Source organism: Aricia agestis, chromosome 20, assembly GCF_905147365.1.
Source record: "Aricia agestis chromosome 20, ilAriAges1.1, whole genome shotgun sequence".
In the NCBI taxonomy this organism is placed as follows: domain Eukaryota; kingdom Metazoa; phylum Arthropoda; class Insecta; order Lepidoptera; family Lycaenidae; genus Aricia; species Aricia agestis.
In genome coordinates this window covers 4,904,308-4,923,161 of record NC_056425.1, presented here as the reverse complement: position 1 = coordinate 4,923,161, position 18,854 = coordinate 4,904,308, and the positions used below count along the sequence as shown (strand labels likewise).

Sequence of the window (18,854 nt, the reverse complement as noted above, 5' to 3'; positions counted from 1 at the left end):
AAACAAAAGGAATTAAGACGATACGTAAATATCTTATTATTAAGAGGGTAGATAGAAAACAAGGAATACCTCGACTGCAATCATTGAACGACTGCATAACAATTTACTCGTAGAAATATAAAATTAAAAACATACGACTAGTAACTGCTTAAAAAGGGACTAAGGTATGATTGCGTTTTCGCATACATTGTGATAACAAAAAGATAAACGAAGTCGAACATCAAAATGGGAACATTAAAACAGAAATAAACGTAAATGGTATCGCCACTATAATTTCGTTTCATACAGAAACACATAAAAACTATCAACATTGTAAAACGGCGATTAGCAACACTGCAACAGTATGATAAAGAAAATTAAAGGTTTCCAATGATACTTTACGATTCCTGCAAGCGACAAGAGGTTGTAAAAGCGAGAATAGGAATGATGTATTACTTATTATTGTGTACGGCGAATCGAATAGATCAGGAGTGCTAAATATAAACGCTGTTCCCTGGCTGTTATGTGGTGGGGAAATAATGAGAGAACTTTAGTGGTTTAAGAGAAATAATGCGACTAAAATATGGGTGGTTATTTTAATGGAAATACTGTAGGCTGCTTAGTGCTCAAATGTAAGAAAATATTGTTTACAATAATTTTTTCTGTCTGACTGTTTCCATGTCTTTGTGGCACCTCCATCGTGGGTGTCGCAGACACAATAGATTTACAATTGTTATGCGGTAGCCGGCTGCCGCTTGGGGAATGATGGGTTAAATTAAGATTTTTTAGGAATTTAAAATAACGTTTACGTAGCTGGTTAGAGAAACTTCCAATTACAATTGAATTACATAATATCACTTCAAATTAATGTAAAGTTTTATCAAATGTTACTTCTAAATATAAGAACGTGTTATGTAAGTAAGAAAAAATCAATATTTAGTACCAACTAAAAATAATTTTGATAGAGCATTCTTTTCACGAAGTTATAACTGTGAAATGTTAGTTCAATTGAGTAGGCGATGTAACTTTGTACAGGTTTATAGTTCCCGATACTTGCCAGTTGCCACCACCGCTCTTTCCATTGTTGCATTCATCGCAATGATCCGCCGGAGTCCTTTCAGCCGCATCTGACATTTCCATTGTTGGCATTTTATTGCCGGTGTTACCGTGCGCGATCGTAAAGAACGCCTGCGCCGATTCCCCGACTCGATCCTGATGGGATCCGCGACCGCATCGGAAACCGAAGCCACCGCAACGACGAAGATACGTTTCTAATAAATTGATACGAGGGATTGGCCGGCGTTCCGCAAGGTTCGACTCTCGGCCCGCTGTAAATCATACTTTACAACCTTTAATTACAGATCGCTTCATGTGTAGATCGGAGGGCTGCGCTCGCGAAAATATCGCGTAATAATGGGTATTGACCGGTAATGGCTCCCCGGAGGTACCGCCGCCTTTGTCTTCTTATTGCCAATTACGGCGAATCGCTCTCCACTCCCGAAGTGTTCGTATTTGATTGGTCATATAAATGATTTACGTTAACCGATCCGTGCTTAATCGCGGCCGAAATTAGTGTCGATGTAAATCAGTGGGGGTGATTCTAATAAGAAAGGCCGGACAATGTTGCACCGGAAAGGCCGGCCGTTTTAATGTCTCCGGAGCGGAGTTACGCCGGATTGTTCTCGGGTTTACTGCTGCTGGTGTGATTGATCATCGTATCTGTCGCTTCGGCGAGTTCCATACCATGTGCGAGCAGTAAATGTGTATTCGGCTTTGATGGCTTCGGAACAGATAATGAATGAAACAAATTCCATGTTGCTCACTATGTATTTACTTTATTATGTTGTTTTCTAAGATTTACTCTATTTTCATTCGATTTATTCAAGTCAATGTAAATTTGAATCAGTTTTTGCCCCTGTAGTTGTCGGATTAATCAAGGAAAGGAAATCAAGGAAATAATATGTTCTATGACGGTTATCTTTTTGTTGCTCATAGTTCATTTGCGTCTTTACAATCTTTAAAACTACTTATTTTAATCCATGTCATTCGCACTGAGCACTTCAAACTTCACGTAAATGGAATAACATACGTATCTAAAGCGTTAAAATACGAGTTTAATTTAAAACTTCTCTCATGTTCGCAATAAATTCTTACAGCCATAAAACAAGAGTGTCTAAACAGAGGGAAGCCAGCATTTACTGCCGTAATATGAGCTATTAAACCACTATTTACTGTTATTTGCGTCTTTACGTTCATCATTATCACTTCTTATCTGATTCCTATTTGCAATTTTAATGCTTGAAATAAATGAGGAATATAACGATGATAATAAACGTCGAATCAAAAATATAAAACTTAAAAAAGTGCTAATAAACTTCTGCAAGAGAATAATAAGAGTAAACATATAATATTATGTTTTTAGAAAAAAAGGTAATACCATAAAATAGCTACGGATAGTTCGCAGATGAGTAAGATAAGTGATGCAATTACGTATCTACCATTACCACGATCATCGCAGTAGCACAGAATATATATTGGTAGTAGGCAGTACTCAGTAGTTATATCGTGATGGATCGAAACTCCGATCGAGAGGGGGCGGGGCGATCAAATGCACCGACCAATGCGAGCTCGCCGTTAAATGATAGCCCGCTATTGGCTTGATAGGTCGTCTCGAGGGCGTCCGATCGATTATCTCCCGATCTCTACCTAGTGTTTATATCGAATTTATTCAAAATGTCGGAAAGTTTTATGTTGTATGGTTTTAATGATAATAATGACTAGATGTTTTTAGTAGTAGAATGGCTTTAATGAGAGAAGGCTTATAACTTATAGAGTTATACCTATATAGCTTGCTATTGACTTGATATCACTATTCCTTATTAAGTTGCTACTTAATGACTCTGTAAATAAACCGTTTCAGATACAAAAGTAAATTGAGGTAGCTTAAAAAGCTTTAAGTTTCAAGAATAGCGTTCAATAGATTGTTATATTATTATATCGCTTATTTAAATTCATATCGATTTTGTCATTTTAACCGTCTTCTTTAACGTTTGAAACGTTCGTGAATTTTAATCTACGTTTTTAGTATTCTTTAAGCCTTCTGCTACCTTACTTTTTTTCTAAATAAAAAGAAGTCCATTCCGATGTTAATTTTCTTCATCTTTAAGTACTTCGGAAATCGGAAGGTCTGATTAGGTGTATAATTTACTGTGGTATTCCAGGTAGCTGTTAGTCAAATTGCATTTTAGTATTGAGAACTAATCGTAATTTACAGCCCTTTATCTGAGGTGTTAGGTTTACGATGGTTTCGACGTAAGTGCCGTTAAGCGTGTCAATACTACATTGTATGTCATCGTCAAAATCATCATTGTAATCTTCTTTATCATCAAAATTTAAAACAATCTCCTTGACAATCAGACTTTCTGATGAAGCTGTATTGCTGTAGAAATTAGTAGAATTATTCAGGAAAACCTAGACTAATTATCTTCATAATTATTATCATGGAATTTATTTAAAACAATCTCCTTGACAATCAGACTTTCTGATGATGCCATGTTGATGTATAAATTAGTAGAATTATTCAGGAAAACCTAGACTCATTATCTTTATAATTATTATCATGGAATTTATTTAAAACAATCTCCTTGACAATCAGACTTTCTGATGATGCCACGTTGATGTATAAATTAGTAGAATTATTCAGGAAAACCTAGACTAATTATCTTCATAATTATTATCATGGAGTTTATTTAAAACAATCTCCTTGACAATCAGACTTTCTGATGATGCCACGTTGATGTATAAATTAGTAGAATTATTCAGGAAAACCTAGACTAATTATCTTCATAATTATTATCATGGAGTTTATTTAAAACAATCTCCTTGACAATCAGACTTTCTGATGATGCCATGTTGATGTATAAATTAGTAGAATCATGCAGGAAAACGTAGACTCATTATCTTACGTAACTCTTTTAATTCTTGCATTCAAGAATTAATAACTATATCGATCGGCATTTTCTACGTAAATTCCAATTTTTTCAATAACACAAAGTCGGACACTCTTGCATTTTTTATTAGGAGTGGAAAAGCTAGCTTTCTCAATGCCTTGTTCTTATTTATAATCTGATTTATTGTTTAATACAATCGCTTTAAATCCAATTAATTTGCCATTACTATTGCGGAAATTTAAAATTTCCTTGTTGCAATGTTGTATTGTAATGTAACTTTAGACTAAACATGAGAAATATTGAAATAGGCGTTTACTTATCTATTTAGTATTCAGCATTTACTAAATAAGCAACATTTTCCCGCGCAACTATAAATAGCAGCGAGGTTGTCGATATGAATGTTTCTTCGAAGCAATAATTTGTCACAATTGGATATACAATTAGATTGGCTCTGTCGGCGATATAACCCGGCCGTGTTAAGTGGGACGTCGGTACTGTTAGTGCGGCCACATTGCTTACTTGCGGTGCGGTGCGACGACGCAGATATGTTACATTGATGCGTTGCTTTGTCAGATATTTTTGATATCGGATTTTTAACACGGGCTTAAAAAGGGTTTCTTCCTACGGTAAAACAGACAATGCCCCTCAATCATTCTGTTAGGGTTTCTATTCTTTGCTGTTTCTACTGTGGTCGTGATAAAACTACAGGCTGTCATCGTCTTGTAATAAATGTCCAGTCTGTATGACGTAATAATTGATGCGTTTCGACAACGCAACGTACTGGAGCATTGCGGCTTAGGTCTAAGCTATTAAAATTGATGTTTTGAAACGTCAACACATTTTGTCCGACGACATCAATACATAAACTTAATATATCTAGCGGAATAGAGCAACAATCTAGAGCTGTCAAATAAAACCGAAATTGGTGCAAAATATGTGTGCGTATATACTTACACAAGCATGATTGAACATGAATTCTATGAGATTAAATTGTCAACGTGTGGCACGTGGCAACTGGACGTCAAAAAAGAGTGCTGCTGTCATGTATCACACGTCTCTTTACCACGCAGTGTTACTGATAGTGACATCTCTTTTGCTCACAGCTCAGGCCTTTGTTTCTCTATTCCGCTAGGTATATTAACTTTATGATGTAAAACGTCCAAGAGTTGTCGCACCGCGACCGAGGATTGTGGCCTCTCTCTTAGCTGTTAAAATGGGTGTTTTGTAGCGGTCGGATAATAGCGTGCACTGGTCCAGCGCATGCATAACGAATCTCAACGCCGATTTGAGGAAACAGTTATTGGGGTGATTGTTTTCATAAACAATACATTTCTCGACTTGTTACTTTGAAATATCTAAACATAAGTGGGACGAATCGTGCCCAATCTTGTACGGTTGATTCTATTCGGTGGAGTTCAATTGGTGTGTAAAGTTCAAGTATTTATAGTATTTTAGTACATTACTGGTTTCCTAGTTATTAGTTACTACTTTCGTAAGGTAGTTTTTAGAAGACTCTTAAGTTCTAAACTGAATTGTTTACCCTAATCTAAGCTCTACTGTTGCTATAAAAAAGAAAATATTACCAATTTTCATCAATTAAATAAGTATTCTTTGCAAATCTTTCAAATAAGTATATATTTTGTGAAATGTAAATATATTTGCATATTATTGATGGTTCGTTTATTTAACTGACCTAAAGCAAATAGTTCACAGGGAGTCAAAGTAGTGTAACCAGAATTTTTGCTTTTTTGTATTTTTCGCCCGCAACTTTGATCGTTGTTGTATCGCGAGCTGCGTTTATGACATTATGTAAATCTGCGTTTTAGCACCGTTTAATCTGCATTTAACAGAATCTAATCGTCGGCTTGTCCTTCTCGGCTATATTCGCACGTAGATGGATTTTCCGTGTAATAAATGTATGATAAATATATATTTTATTGCCGTTTTACGATCGTACGGAGGATTTCGTATTGATAGAGTATGTCACGTCTATTTGAACACATCAAAGTTGGGATGACGCTTCGGTTAAGGTGTTTACTATAATGTTTTACGTTTGATGTGTTATTTTGTATTCTGAACACTCATTTAAAGAGGACATTGGATAGTTAAAACACGTCTTTATTAAGTTCTGGAGGCCGCCCGCAATGAATAAAAAGTATCCTTTCCCGGGACTCAAATTATCCCCATACCAAATAGCAAAATCGGTTCAGCGGTTTGGACGCGAAGAGATAACAGAGAGACAGACAGACACACTTTCGCATTTATAATATTAGTATGGATATTTAAGTGACCTAAGTTTAGATTCTATTTTAAAATATTCTCAAACTTTCTTATCGTTATAAGAAAACATCACGTCATTTCACTGCGTTTCTTGTTAACTAACTGCGTAGATAAATTTAATACGTACTAGTAACAGGGCTAGCCAAGAAGTTTTCTTTATCGCCTTTTTATAAAATCGCCGATCAAAATGTATGGAATTGACATTACACGAGTCGAACGTCAACTTCATATTATCGAACGCTTATGTCAATTCCGTACCTACATTTTGATCAGCGATTATAAAAAGAAGCGATAAAGCATCTCCCAGACAGACGCGGCCTGCGGTGGCGGTGGCGGTGGCGGTCAGTTGGATGACTTGAAAGTTCTAGGGACGACACAGACACACGCGGCCACACGGCCATGTCATCCAACTGACCGCCACTGCCACCGCCACCGCAGGCCGCGTCTGTCTGGGAGACGCTTAAAGGGTCAGGTCTATCTAGATTCTAGTACATAAACAAGTCCTAAATCCTCATTCATCTACCTCTTAAACCTTTATACAGATCAATCACCGGGAACATTAACAAAGCGCCCGTTTTATTTGCTCTAATTTTCCGCTCATCACGTTCAACATAAGCTCAGCAATTAATCTCTGGGGAGACGTTCGGGAACTCATCAGCCCCCCTCTCCGTCCCCCCGTGGACCCCCTCGAGGGGGGGTGGGGGGTCACACGCCCCCGCGGGCCGGATAACCAGAGTGATTAACTGCCAGGAAGACGTATTGACAAATAGTCGTTTAGGTATTCGCTAATGCCTCTCTCGTCAAACGATCGGGGTTTATTGATGTTTGAATAAATGAACACCCTGTATTAGGGTGGGAGTTTGAGGGTATTTCAAATTGTTTTTCCGTTTTGTAAATTGTTACGATTTCAATTTATAGTTGATTTTGCCTATAACTTGATTGCTCTAAAGTCTATCGAAAACCGTACATTTTTCGCGATATAACTAAAAACTTTGGGACTCGGAGTATCGGGTATATTAAAATAAAAGTTTCACGATTCATGCTTCAAGCATGGTAACAGACAGACAGACTGATAGACTTTCGTATTTATAATATTAGTATAGTAGGAGTAAATTGTAAGGTATGGCATAGGGTAAGGGCCTGTTTCACCACTTTCTGATAAACTGCTTATAGGCTATTCACAACTTTTTTGACAGATTCTCCATACTTGACCTGTCAAGTTAATTGGTGGATAGCCTTATCAGGAAGTGGTGAAACAGGCCCTAAATATTGTAATACTGTGGTACCGGTAACTGAAAGGTTACTAAAATAATTTTCATACTTTATTAGTGTGAAGACGGATTGAATTTATTTTTTCATGAAAATCTTTCGTAATGCACTCATAAAAATGACGAAGCACCACAAATGATTGTAGAACATAAATATTTATATGTGTGTTTGTTTTCGCATTTCGCCTGAACAGTTGTGCGACGTCGACGCCTCAGAAACTGTAAACTAGCTCAGTGTTTTTCAAACTTTTTCATGATGTGACCCCTTGGTATGAAACAGTATGTCGCGACCCCCCACCCGTTGCTTCTTTAGCATGTATGTTTATGAATATAATATGCTTTTGTTAAAATAAGCCTACTTAATATCATCTTTATAATCTTTACTAGACGACGCCCGCAACTCCGTTGCGCCAAAACTTGTTTATCGCGCGGAAACTGTACATTTTTCCGGGATCAAAAGTATTCTATGTCCTTTCCCGGGACTCAAAGTATCTCCATGCCAAATTTCAGCCAAATTGGTTCAGCGGCAAACCGCTGAACCGATTACCTCTTCACGCCCAAAGGCATGAAGAGGTAACAGACAGACAGACAGACAGATACACTTTCGCATTTATAATATTAGTATGGATAGTATGGATTGTTTCTACTGAAATAATTGTTCTCTCGAGAGAGAGTTTCGTTTCTGTCGTAAGAGGTCGACCTTTTACGACAGAAACTTCGTGACCCCCAGGGGGTCACGACCTACAGGTTGAGGAACACTGAACTAGCGGTTATACTCCTTTCCCAGGGAAGTGTTATCTCAGTGTTTGTCAATTCGTATCTTGTGTGAAAAATTGATTTTCCGGTCCGTGACACACCTAGGTCGCGTGTTTAAGATTATGTTCATAATCGTGACTACAGGACGACAATCTTTGAAATGACTAATGAGAAACATTATTATTTAAAGTCCAACTCCAAATATTGGCTGTTATTTATGATTGAGAAGACTTGAATAAAATTGTCGTCGAATATTTTTCTGTGTGTCTATCCGTCCTTCTGTTTCTCTTTTAGGTATATCTAAACCACCATTTAAGCGTTTTTGTAGAATCTAATTCGATAATTGAATTTTGTATGGATACTGAATTTCGGCGCATCAGGATCGTTGGTAGTTGGTACAGTAGGATCTTTTCAATTCAAGCAACGCCATCCGACAAAAATGCATTTTATGACTTGCAACCTTTTGCCTTTCTCCGAATTTCTTACTTTATCACTTTATATCAACACTGGTAGATAGTATCCCGTCGAAATCAAAGAGTACCTCGTCTAAACTCCTTGTCAGTTGTCGTACTCGTCTAAATCTCTCGTTCTCGTCTAAATCCGACGGAACTTAACAAATGATTTATCACCAAATATTATATTTAATATCTTTTTGGTAAAATTTCCATCTTTTTGATGAAAAGATGGTCCCGTGCGAGTTTCTAACGCTGTTTCTTCTCGCCAGGCTAGTTTCCGAACCGCCATAGGCACCATAGTCTCGACGTTCAGAAAAGATTTTGTAAAAAATTAACTCCGAATAAAATTATTTGATTTGATTATCTGAACATAGATAGTAGTAGCAGATAGTTCGTCTTAACCCCTCGTCTATATCTCGTCTAAATCCGTCAGCCATAAACGCGCGATCTGCACGCTCGTAAATCAGTATCGCGCTGGTTTACGGCGCAGAGCAAAACGCCATAACCCACCAATACAGTTATACGCAGGATATTATCATATGTGTGTCATATCCGCGGCTAATTCTGTGTGAATGATTGTCTATGCTTGTCTATGCCAAATATTTGAACTAGGTAATTGCAATAAACATGTAGAGTTGAGTTTGCTGTGTTTTTCGAAGGAAGACTTTTTTGCTTATTCTACAAAAGACTTACAAGCATAAATGTATCAGCCAAATTCAGACATAACCAAGCGTGATAGATATAGTTCCTCATACTAAAAATCAATTTTATACAAAAATAGCATACGCTTTGCTACTAAATACTAAATATAGGTATAGGTATATGTTTTATGTTAAGAGCTTAAACTTCTACCAATGAATCCAAAATCCGTTTACTATTTCCGCAATAGTCCACCGTACAACTACCATAAGATTCAAATTTTGAAATAATATTATGTATCTGGGGCCACCGTAGTGCCCCCGCCAAGACGAGCCAAGCGAAACGCAAGGGCACTACCGACCTTTTCTCGATGTAGTATAAATTATAATCAAAATACTTTTAATATCATCTTCTCTTATGCACAGTAGGATAAAATACTCAAAACCACCACCTTCTCTTCCAGGTACCCCCATCACCCGTTTACCCGTCATGGCGAAAACAGTACTCGACCTCTGCGAGCTGTACAACCTGGTGGTGGCCCGGGGCGGCCTAGTAGCTGTCATCAACAAGAAGCTCTGGCAGGAGATCATCAAAGGCCTCAACCTGCCCTCGTCCATCACGTCTGCTGCTTTCACGCTGAGGACGCAGTGAGTTATTTTTCAACACGCTTTTATTAGCTTGGGCTGTATTCAAATTCATATTCAAATTCTTTATTAAGCATACAATACAACCGGAACCTCCGGTAAACTACACCGGCGCGCCAGAACTCCTCCACCTCGAAGATGGATAAAACTTGAGTCGGCACTCTCACCACAAAGGAACCGAAATTCACTTTGTGGCGAGAGTACAGACGCTCCACTCTATGTTTGTATGTAACGGAATCTTTGAGCATGATTTTTACCTATCTCCAAGTCCTATCTCCTAGTCAAACTAATTCGAAACTTTGCACAAGTGTTGAGAGTCAATAACAATGCAATAATGTGTTAAAATTTTTGAAATAATAAAAGAGCGACTTTTTTTTAGTTTTTTTTAACTATTATTTTTAATTTGGGAATTTTTGTGCAGAAGATGACTAGGTATGTCAGTACCATAGTACCACAGTGGAATATAATTACGTAGGTAAAGATAGCCTACAATTAGAAATTTAAAATTAAGTTTATAATAAAAAAAATGCCTAAGCTGAAATTTGGCCCTTGTCTGTTTAACTACTGTTAACAATGCATAAATTCATACAATGTTTTGGCCTTCTCTATTACATTGGAAAAAGCGCTTCATAGACTTATCTATGAAGCGCTTTTTCCAATGTAATAGAGAAGGCCAAAACATTGTATGAATTTATGCATTGTTTCTCTGTCAATTCTGAAGCTACTTGAATGCTTTATTCTTTAAACCTCTTAAGGTTTAAATAATAAAGCATTCAAGTAGCTTCAGAATTAGGTGAAAATAAAATGCTAATGGATTCGAAAGAGACGTAACTTAAGAATTACAAAATTGAATCTATGATGTTGTGAAAAATAGAGTAAGATATGATTTAGGGTAGGTATAGGCTTTACTTAACTTATAAAAAAATATTTATTAAATTAATTTTTAGATGTTATTAGGAATCTGAATTTATGGATTCACAAAGGTCAAAAGTGCCAAAATGGAAACTTCTGAGTTTTTAATTTTTGTACACTGTACGCATTACAAAACACTTTAAATCTTATTATTTTATTTTTAGCTTAGCTTATTTTATTTCAATATAGCCCGCTCAAAATCTCATCCTTTGAAATTATAATAAGCATGAAGACGTATTATACGTAATATAACATATTATTTATGGGCAGTATTATATTAGTGGCTAGTATAACGCTGGCCATTTGAGTGTTCCATATTTGAATTTTTATTGTACTCTCACGACGACACAGCCGACGACATTGGCCTTATGACTATGAAAATAAGAGCTAAATTATGCCTCAAATTTGTCAACCATAGTAAAGACAGCGGAGACATTATGTCAAATCTATAATTAATAGCTCCATCCCAATTTCATATACATAATATAATATGAATAATGTTGAACTCTTTGTCGGTCCGTCTGTCCGTTTACCGTTACGCGTTCAAGTGTTAATTACTGATTAGATTAAAGGGTTTTATTGTTAGTATCCACTGTATGCTTACGACTCTTTGGGCTTTGGGTAGCTAGTAGCTACTGAGTGCTGAGATAATATACACAATAAAATATAATATTGTAAATAATAACAATGACAAACTAAGATATTATTTAAATATCTGATAATAATTTGTGACTAAAAGCTTTTCACTTACGTATGTTCTTTATCATTTTAGAAATTAGATCTTTGAAGTCATTGCAGTGATATTAATCTATCAATCTAGCATAATATTTTTATCGTTAGCTGTAGACTGTAGTATTTAATTTCAACTCATTACAAGTACCTAAATTTTATAACTACTTATAATATTTTCTTATAATATTTTTTGTAGTTACTTAACTTAAATTATAATTTTAGAGTTCTTAATAATTTTAAATTTATTTCTTCTCCGTGATTATTTTAATATTTATCCGCCGGTAACACACGTAGGTATTTAGGTGTCGTCGCGATATTTATTCCCGTCATAACTCATCGTGCTCGTGACGAAATCTTCATTTTATGACTTGTGACACTTTTGATAGAGACGCCGTAATGACTAATGTCAGCTTTCCCGCCATGAATAGGTAGCCGGGTCGTCGGCTCCTCAAAGGATTGTCGTTTTATATTATGATTTATTGCCACGATATAAAATAACTAGATAAGCACTTAAATTTGATGGCCATGAAGGTCCTTTAGAGATTCGGTGTTTAAGAAAAGAAAGGTCAGATGGGTCATACCTTTTAACTTTATAGAGATGCTAGCGATCAATTTTAAATAATATAATTTGCATACGCTAACGTTGATATACTTATATCACACTTGCAACTGCGGGATTTCCAGTCAGGTGACCTGTCTACCATTTGTCATATTTCAATATACAAAGACGAGCCAAGCGAAACGCAAGGGCACTACCTACCTTTTCTCAAAGCGTTTAGTCGTGTTTTGAAACCTCATAGCTTATTTTTTTCTTTTTCTCCAGATACATGAGATTCCTATACGACTACGAGTGCCACAAGAAGAACTTCTCGACGAAGGCGGAGCTGGACGTGGCTATCGAGGGCAACAAGCGCGAGGGTCGCCGCCACTCCGTCGCCGCCAACCAGTACGCGCAGGAGGTGCAAGCGCAGGCTGCTCTGTCTATGGTGATTGTCTATAATTAAACACTACTCACTAGTGACTAGACGTTCCGCGCAGCCTCGCCCGCGTAAATAAGGAACTTCGCAGACAAATTAGCCCACAAAAATAGCCTATGATTCTTCAAGTGGTCTACTTTTTATCTGTGCCAAATAACATAAAAATTGCTGTAGTAGTTCGTGAGATAAACCCTTTTTTCCACATTTTCCTCTGTTTCTTCACTTTTATTAGTCTTAGCGTGATAATATTATCCTTGATAAATGAACTATCTAACACTGAAGTATTTTTTCTAATCGGACCATGTAGTTCCTGAGATTAGCACGTTCAAACAAACAAACTCTTTTAAATAATATTAGTATAGATTGCCTATGATATTTTTGGGTTGACTTAAAAACATTAATGCACAGTGTCTCAGTTTTTCTACAGGAGTTAATCTACTCACTATCGCTTTTGATTGGCATTGCTGTCAAAAAATTTACCAATCAACGACGAAAAGTTAAAAAATTTCTGAAGCCGGACATTTATGATGTCGCCAAACGTCGTTTCAGCAAAAAATAGTTTTTCTGCTAAAATGACATATTTATCCAATGAATGTTCTATGTCCGTTCTTTGGACTCAAAGTCATACTTTGGAGATACTTGTTTCATTTCATTAAATCGCAATTTTGTTTTCCTTATTTAAAAAAGAATAATCTTCATTAATTCCAGCCGCAGTTCAACCGCATGCCGTCAGTGGCTTCGTACACCCAACACATGCAGCCAGTTCTCCCCGGCGGCGGGCCCATACCCCACCTGCCCTCCCTCCCCCTCCACCCCTCGCAGTACTCCCAGAGGGACATGGAAAACCTGCAGAAGCTAGCCCGCATGATACAGGAACACCAACGCGAGTTTCTACGCAACGGTGAGTCTAGAATCTAAATGTTTTATATCGATGCCGCTTTTTCAAATTTGGAATTTTGATTTACCGCGTTCGCTAGGTGATGTTCGAATTTTAAATTTTACGTAATGTCAAGTGTCAACTGCCAGTGCTGAGAAATGACGATTTTTTTTTATATGTGGTAGGCAGATGCATGCCTACTTAGTATATTTTTAAGTATTGTGTAAAGCGTCATTGTGTAGATATTCAAATAATCGCCTGTAATGCGTTAAAAAAGATGTGTGTCAGGCCCGCTTTTACATTATGATAATTAGATTGTATTGTATGAAACTTTCTCATTTCTCTCTTGTGTAACGTTTTTCGCGGTATTTGTGAAAACCATGTCACAATCAATTGTCGCATTTCAAAGGATTATTCAAAATAATATTTTGAATATATAACCAAGGCATTGTTATAAAAAAAACTACCAAATTGTCGATATAATAAACATGGGGCCACGGCAGCGCAGCAGCCAAGAGAGACATGATCTGAATGGAATGGACAAAGTATAATTTTTTAATTTTCTTTTTCTTAGCGGAGTCACCACCGTCGGCGATGGACATGACACAGATGTGGTGGAACCTGTACAACCCGCAGACCGTCAACCTCGAGCCACAACGGTAAGTATCTATTGACCAACTTCAACATTTTTACCAGTCTACACCAAACTCAGGATTACCTTAATAATTATCATTTGCTTAACTTTAACATTAATTTAAGTACGCCAACTTAGGGATAAGTCTTTTTAACAACTTGAGTAGTGCACAATCTAGGAATTAAGAAGTTATAGCAGCTACTCGGTCTTAATATAACGTAATCTTTAGTGAAGTTAGGTAAGGTCCTGAAATCTTGCATTACTATGTATTGACCAATGATGTTGTTGCAGCGAGGCGCTGAACCTAGCGGAGAGTCCGAGCAACGGCATCAAGCGCGAGGCGAGCCCCCCTCCCGCGGCGCCCCCCAAGCGCCGCGTCACTCACTCCTCATCCATGTCCATATCGCCATCCCGCTCCCCTCACTATCGCTCTCCCATTCACTCGCCAAGAACAGCGCGCGCGCCTCGCTCCGTCTCGCCTCGTACGTCGGTGTCGCCCCGCGCCGTGTCGCCTCACGTTTCGCCGCGCGTGCCCGCACACAACCTGCCCACGCCGCCGCCCTCGCTAACGCACTCACACAACGGCACGGCGTCTATACTCAACGGAGCCTCGTTTAGAATAACATCTAAAGGTAAGTAATTCTGAACAAATATTCACCGTCAGATGACTTGTTTTGCTCATTTAAATTTTGACTGGACTATTTTATAAAATCTCTAGAATTTGTGTCTCTAAATGATATATTATAGCAAATTTAGGGGCATAGTAGCACCTCGACAAGTTTTTAAAATTATCAAATTTTTACACTCTTATATTTTTTCCAGGCGACACCAGCACGGGTGACCAGGAGCTGAATGTCTCCATCGACCTCAACGGCATCACATACGAGGGCATCCTCTACCCCTCGCAGAACGGCATGTAGCCACACAACTAATATAAGGATCGTAACCAAAAATAGTTATATACTTCACGAGAAATTATATATACAGGGGTATTTGCAATCATTATTTATTACGATTCATACCACGAATGACAAAATGGACGAAAATTTAAATGCAACTTTCGTATTCTGCTTATACAATATACAGTCTGCTAAAAAATTGTGTTCAGTAATTGAAAGCAAGCTGTCTTACTTTTAGACACTTTAATTAAAAAATATTTTGATAGATCAACAAAAGTAACTTCCCAGTGTTGCCATAAGCGATGTTTCTCTACCCTGTATATCAAAATTATATTCTTATATTTAAGCAGCACATTCATCATTTTACTTTAGCTTGTTACCTTTTTATCATTAATTTGACACTGCCCATTTTGTAATCATGTCCCTTAGCTAATTTTAAAGGTATGACAATTTTTGTAAATATTATTTAGTAATTTATGGAGCATATATCATTTTTTTCACAAATTCAAGTTCTACTTTGATTTCTTCTACTACGTTACCATGTTGGCTATACACATTGGCCTAAGCCCTTTTCAACATGCACTTTTACTGCACATTGGCCTTGAAACCTTAAGTTGATGTGCTAACTCGAGTTTTCAGCTCAACATTTAAAAAAAATCCTAAATTAAAGCCAGTTCACATTGAGACGTATCAGACGCTTGCACTGACGAATAAATTATGTTCTTTATGAGAACAACTTCATGAAGCTTCGATTCGTCTCTTTCGTAACAGTATGAATTGAGCCTTTCGATATTTTATACCTTAACCCACAATTTTAACACCATTTTACGAAGTGACTCGGTTACAAAAGTGTTAAAAATGTTGTCCAATATAGCGGCGTAGTAAAATAATCACAGAGACTTGGCGCATTTTATCGTGTGACAATTTTTTGTAAAAACGTATTTATGATAAAATATTTGGTTTTTGTCCATTATTTTTTATTGTACAATTTTGTAAATAGTTCTCGTTTAAGTAGGTATTTAGTTACAATTTTTATACTTGTGTTTTTTATTGGGGTCCTGTTGTATGGACGTTATTACTGAGTGTAATTGTTATTCGTAATGTTAGCATATCTCAGTGTAAAATATTTAAGACTAAGATTAATATTAACTGAACCACTTTGCAAGTTAACCTAAAACATTTTGCATTACATTTTGTATTATTTATAATAAATACAAAACATCAGTGCTCGTTAAGAATAAAATGTAAGAATGTTAAAGCAGTGCAGCGTAAACTTTAACAGGTCATTTGTTATGCGATGAATGTATGAAATGAATTAAAAAGTTTGGTGACTACATACCGAACTTGCTGCTTGTTTATGTGATTTTTATGTTGGCATTTAAATGTGTATAAAGTATACATGTCATCATAAACTTAACATTTAGGAGAATAATGTAGAATAAATTATTTCGTTAAGGCCAAGTCTCGAATAATCTTTAATTGTCTGATTTGCACCTATCGAAAGTTGAGAAACCAAAGAAGTACGAAATGACCAACATCGGTGCAAATAAGACTAATACAGATTATAAGGCAGTATAGGTGGCGCCACATATCTATGTAAATAGAGATGAACAAATTAGAGAGCCTGTAGGGTTCAAGCTATTGCTCCAGTAATTAATTGTATCGATATAATAAGATATTTGTAATATTAATTTTGTACTTTAGTTAAAAGTTTTTATACACATGTTTCTCAAGTTTCACAATAAAAATCTCTTTGAAAAAACCTTCGCGTAGTTGTAAAAAAAAACTGTAGTGCAGCTATTCCAATTTCAAATTTTCACAGAGCGTACCCGTTCTTTTACTGGTAGACTGATTAGTTTATTTAAGTGTTAATTTTTTACAATTGTATTTTAATATAATGTTTTTCGATTAACTAGTTCGCCCTTCGCTGATGTAGATTAGGGCTTTTAGAACGCCGCGAATGGAATAGTATTAACTACATAATTAATAAGTAGATGTAGTTTAGTACATTCCCGTCTATGTGAGTAAGTACAATGAATCAATCAGTAAATGTAATAAAAGCTTAAATTATGGACGTCTTACATAATATTAAGAATGTATTGTATGAAAGTATTAAATAAAAAGATGATAAAATGTGAGATTGTATTTTATTTCACCTATTTAATGTAGCATAGTGTAAGAAAATAATAAAATTCTACTACCCTGTAATGTCTAAATTGTATAAATTAACATTGTTGCTCGGTCGAGATCGAATGTTATTGTTACATATATCTGTCCATGATAGACTGAAAGTACAGAATATTATAGTAATGTAGAAGAATTATTATAAGTATTATCTTAGATCGAAAGGCAAGAAACTATTTTAATGCTTTTCGATTACTTTATAAAGCGGAAGAGTTTGTTAGTTTGTTTGTTTGTTTGAACGCACTAATCTCAGGAACTACTGGTCCGATTTGAAAAAAATCTTTCAGTGTTAGATAGCCCCTTTATCGCGGAAGGCTATATGCTATATTTTATCACGCTAATTCTAATAAGAGAGAAGAAATAGAGGAAAGTGTGGAAAAAACGGGTGGAAATTATTTGAAAAATTATTTCAGTGTTATAGATATCATCAGATAGCCCATTTATCGAGGAAGGGATATTAAAGGCTATATTATTTTATCACGCTAAGACTAATAGGAGCGAAGAAATAGAGTAAAATGTGGAAAAAAAACGGAGGAAATTATTTAAAATGCTTATTAACTTAAGAAACTACTGGAGCAATTTTTATGTTATTTGGCACACATGAAGAATGTACCACGTGAAAGGACATACATACATAGGTTTCATTTCTTGCGGAAAAATTTACGGTTTCCGTGACATTCTTAAATTACGCGGGTGAAGCCGCGCGGAACATCTAGTAATTAAATAATTATCTAAAAGTATCTCCAAAAAGCTTGTTTGGTCTCTGGTCATGAAATTAAAAAAAATAATTGAAGAATAAAAACTCGCTTTTTACGACTTGGTGGCTGTCCTTCCGCGGCCTCAGATTATTCGTGCTCGTTCGTTCGACAAACGAGTGTGAACTGGTGGGGCTAGTGTAGACTTCACTGTAGTGTCAACACCAAAATATTATCCATTGTCAACGATATATTTGAACGAAATATTTAAAAAATAGGACAAAAATTATAAAATTTTAAATATTTTTAAAATCGTAGTTTCATCTGCAAAGCGTCATCTGTCGCCTGACAAACGAAACACTATGTGACGTCGCGCCGTTTCGTTCCTCGTCCGCCTCATTAAGAACGACGTATGCTAGTAAAATACGAAGTTCCTAAATGTTGCAATAGATGGCGCTACATATAATATCTTTTACAATATTTTTAACAGCTTCAAGTCGTAAGTTCGTAATTCTAACAAATGAAAATTACTTTTTTTTTGCATAATAGACCGGGAGATGGTGACACAAAATTCTTGATCATTTGTACCAGTATGGCAGATTTTCAGGGGTCTAATTACTTAAAGGCATGATCAAATTGCTATCTTAGTACCCGCAACACTGGGTCAAAGTATACTAAGTCGAAGCGCATCGAAGCGACTCACTAATATTGAACATAACAAATTCAACCTTAACTCCAAAGCGAAACGCACATTGTCATGTGACATTGGTGATCCTGATGTGGTAGTAATGACATCCTGATGGTGATGATGACGATGAATGCATAGTAGCATATGCTTTCAGTTCTTAAAACAGCGCCCCAACCCCTAAACTTGTATCTATAAGGAGTTCGGAGTTCTGTTCAGCATCTTCGATGTTCGAACCATGGTATATCTTGGTGCAAAATCTTACTTTTGTTAACATAATATGCCTGG

General features: G+C 36.4%; 1 protein-coding gene across 3 annotated transcripts in view; it reads left to right on the top strand.

The window, feature by feature from the left end:
* Positions 1-16,508, top strand: part of LOC121737308 (protein dead ringer) — a 129,914-nt gene extending 113,406 nt beyond the window's left edge. For all 3 annotated transcript variants that reach the window (XM_042128948.1, XM_042128947.1, XM_042128946.1), the window contains 6 exons: positions 9,791-9,974; positions 12,439-12,601; positions 13,301-13,493; positions 14,044-14,128; positions 14,395-14,735; positions 14,926-16,508. In XM_042128948.1, the coding sequence (XP_041984882.1) occupies positions 9,791-9,974; positions 12,439-12,601; positions 13,301-13,493; positions 14,044-14,128; positions 14,395-14,735; positions 14,926-15,023 (1,064 nt within the window). In that variant the 3' untranslated portion in view covers positions 15,024-16,508. The remainder of the gene's footprint in view (positions 1-9,790; positions 9,975-12,438; positions 12,602-13,300; positions 13,494-14,043; positions 14,129-14,394; positions 14,736-14,925) is intronic.
* Positions 16,509-18,854: the final 2,346 nt, after the last annotated feature.